Raw genomic sequence first — 2,896 nt, 5'->3', positions numbered from 1 at the left:
GATGAACTCTGATTGGTTGGAATATGGATATCAAATCTGTATATGGGTCTGTTCTTTTTAGCTGAACTAGTGTTGAACTGGCTGCACTAGTTCAGAGTTTATCTTTCTTTTTCCAGTGTAAGATTTTTACAGTTTTCTTTTTTAAATTTCAAAATTTTTTGATATTTAAAAGTGAGGGCATTATACTACTATGACATGTTCACGTGGACACGTATATATTTCATGTAGTTTCCCATATGTGTGACACTCAAAACAAATGATTTTTCCTTTTTCTTGTTTCTCATGCTCAGAAAAGTATTTTGGACTGCGTTCAGATATTTCCTGCGTCCATGGATAGTATTACAAGTATTTTAAAATCTTTTTGGGATGCAAAGAATAAGGGGGAGGATATTATAAGCATATTTAAATTACATTCTCTAAACACATACAATGTTTATTCGTCACATTTGTAACATAAAACAAAAAAACAAAGATATAAAAACAACATGTAAGAATAAAATAACGAGTAACGATACTTATATATACATTGTGATGAAAAACACGTTGAAGATTTAACTCAGACTAGAGGTAAAGAGAGAAAAAAGTATTCTTAACTTTTGCTGTAAGTCAAAAATGTATAACAAAAACTTGATCGATTCTACGAAATAAGACAAGATCCTGATTTTGTTAAATGCATCAGAACGATACACCATTCGATTTCACATTATTATGCTTGCATTATTAAAAGTAATGTGAAATCGAGTTGTTTTATTGTATCGATGCACGCAAAAGTTTTATACATACGCATGTATATTCTCTCAAGAATGTTAACTTTCCGTTTCCGACAACAGTTCAAATAAAAGTGCATTATTCTACATACCTTCTACGACGTATGGATTATTCGTGTAGAAAATTTGTTATATACTTAATATTTTTTTGTGACTTTTAACATTTAATTGCAACAATTTCTAGTCTTTGTGAACATTCTTAATATCTTTATAAAAATTTTTATAAATAATTGTTCAACATAGTTACTCTGAAATATTTCAATGCTACTTATATAACAGTTAAAATAAATGTCTAAATAATTAAACAGCATATTCGATATTGTTTAAAATGAACAATAAAATAAAAACACAAATTTTATTTGAAATTTGTATATGAAAGTACTAGTGTTATCGTATTCAGAAAATTATCGAGATAAAAGATTCCATACGCCTCAGATCACGGTTATCATATCGATTATTTTAAAGCTATCTTTAAAGCTATCTTACGTTTCTCGAAAATTATCGATAATTTTTGGAAGGATCCTCTTAATGTCCTGACCAATCTCCGCCGCCCCCAAAACCACCACCTCCGAAATCGTGTCCTCCACCGCCACCTCCGAAGTCATGTCCGCCGCTGATACCTCCTAAATCGTGGCCGCCACCACCACCTCCGAAATCATGACCGCCCCCAAAGCCGCCACCGCCGCCGCCGTGTCCCCCGAGGTCAATGGGATGACCCACGGTATATCCAAGTACTTCGTACTTGTCCTCGCCGCCGCCGTGGTGTATGTGTTTCGTGATCGTGTGTGTGTGTTTGATGGTCTTGATCTTGTACGGTACGTGGATTATTACGTGATCGCTAAAAAAGATGCGAATATCAAAGATTCTGAGTGGAAACATTGGAAATCGCGCACGTGTAGTATTTTATCGACACACGATATAGGCTTATATTTAGACGTTCCACTTTCTCAGCCCGATCGCGATCGATTGATTATCAATAATGAGATTAGTTTAAACTTACTGCCCACCGCCGTGTCCGCCTGCGTTGGCTAAACTAAACAGCGCGGCGATTAAGAGAAGAGTCAACTGAAAATAATATTGTTTGATCAAAATTATTAATAAAGCTATATACAAAATTAATTCTATCTTATTGTAATTGTATCATTAAAAAAAAGCAAAAATCATTTGTAATTAGCAATAATAGTACAAATTGTATTACTGTGTGTGTGTGTGTGTGTGTGTGTGTGTGTGTGTGTGTGTGTGTGTGTGTGTGTGTGTGTGTGCGTGTGTGTGTGTGTGTGTGTGTAAAATATCATTAATACAATAATTTTAGTGTGCAATTTAGAAAATGATGATAATTATTAGCTTCTCAAAAAAAAAAAAGATATACCGAATAGAGATAATTAGAAAATATTGAATTACACTTAAAAATTTAATAAAAATTAAAAGTGTTTTATTTTTCGAGATATTAATTTTACATTTTAAAATCTTAAAAAAACAGATGTTTCTCTTTTTTTCTTAATTCATCAAATCAATAAGATAGACATTTCTTACATTATTCTTTTGTAAATAAAGGCAATATATAATCCTTTCGATTCGCTTTAAAAATGTTAAATCACTGATGACCACCGTTTTCATCTTTGTCACGGTCCAAAGTGCATTGTAACTTATCGGACTTACTAAAAAATGTGGTATCATCCCTCGTCGTCCCGTCATCGTTCCGTTTTGGGAAGGACCGGGCGAGAAAAGTGTCACTTCCGCCACGGCGGATGAAGCGGAAGGCGGAAATCTACAACGAGCGGTCTACGAGGAAGCCACACCGCGAGTTACTCCTCTGCCCGGTCTCGATCTGACGACCATTGCGAATACGCGTGCCGCTTATATATATACGCGCGTGATAGAAGCCGGATAAGAATGAAAGGGAATATTTTGCCACCCGTGTACGCCGCACTCGTGAAAGGAATCGCCTAATAGTGTTTCCCATGGGGAAAAAGTCACCCGATCGCGAAATAGAGAGGGGGGAGGGAGGGGGGGAGGAGGGGACGCGAGCGCGCCTTCCTCCCTCGCCGCGCTCGTTGCCTTTGTGCATTTCCTCGTTTTCGATTAGATCCGTCCCGCGGTGGGCCGTTCCTCCTGGTTCCTCCTCTTAA

The 2,896-nt window shown here is 36.4% G+C and overlaps 1 protein-coding gene across 1 annotated transcript; it reads right to left on the bottom strand.

The window, feature by feature from the left end:
- Positions 1-412: 412 nt before the first annotated feature.
- Positions 413-2,641, bottom strand: LOC105430385 (uncharacterized). Its single transcript, XM_089075972.1, has 3 exons — positions 2,427-2,641; positions 1,768-1,832; positions 413-1,605 (listed from the first exon to the last, which is right to left on the bottom strand). Exons 1-3 carry the CDS (start codon positions 2,460-2,462, stop codon positions 1,293-1,295), a joined length of 414 nt encoding a protein of 137 aa, XP_088932098.1. The 5' UTR covers positions 2,463-2,641; the 3' UTR covers positions 413-1,292.
- Positions 2,642-2,896: the final 255 nt, after the last annotated feature.

This window comes from Pogonomyrmex barbatus, unplaced genomic scaffold, assembly GCF_055798465.1.
Source record: "Pogonomyrmex barbatus isolate J1 unplaced genomic scaffold, ASM5579846v1 scaffold2, whole genome shotgun sequence".
NCBI classification, from domain to species: Eukaryota; Metazoa; Arthropoda; class Insecta; order Hymenoptera; family Formicidae; genus Pogonomyrmex; species Pogonomyrmex barbatus.
This window is presented reverse-complemented; position numbering and strand designations above follow the sequence as displayed.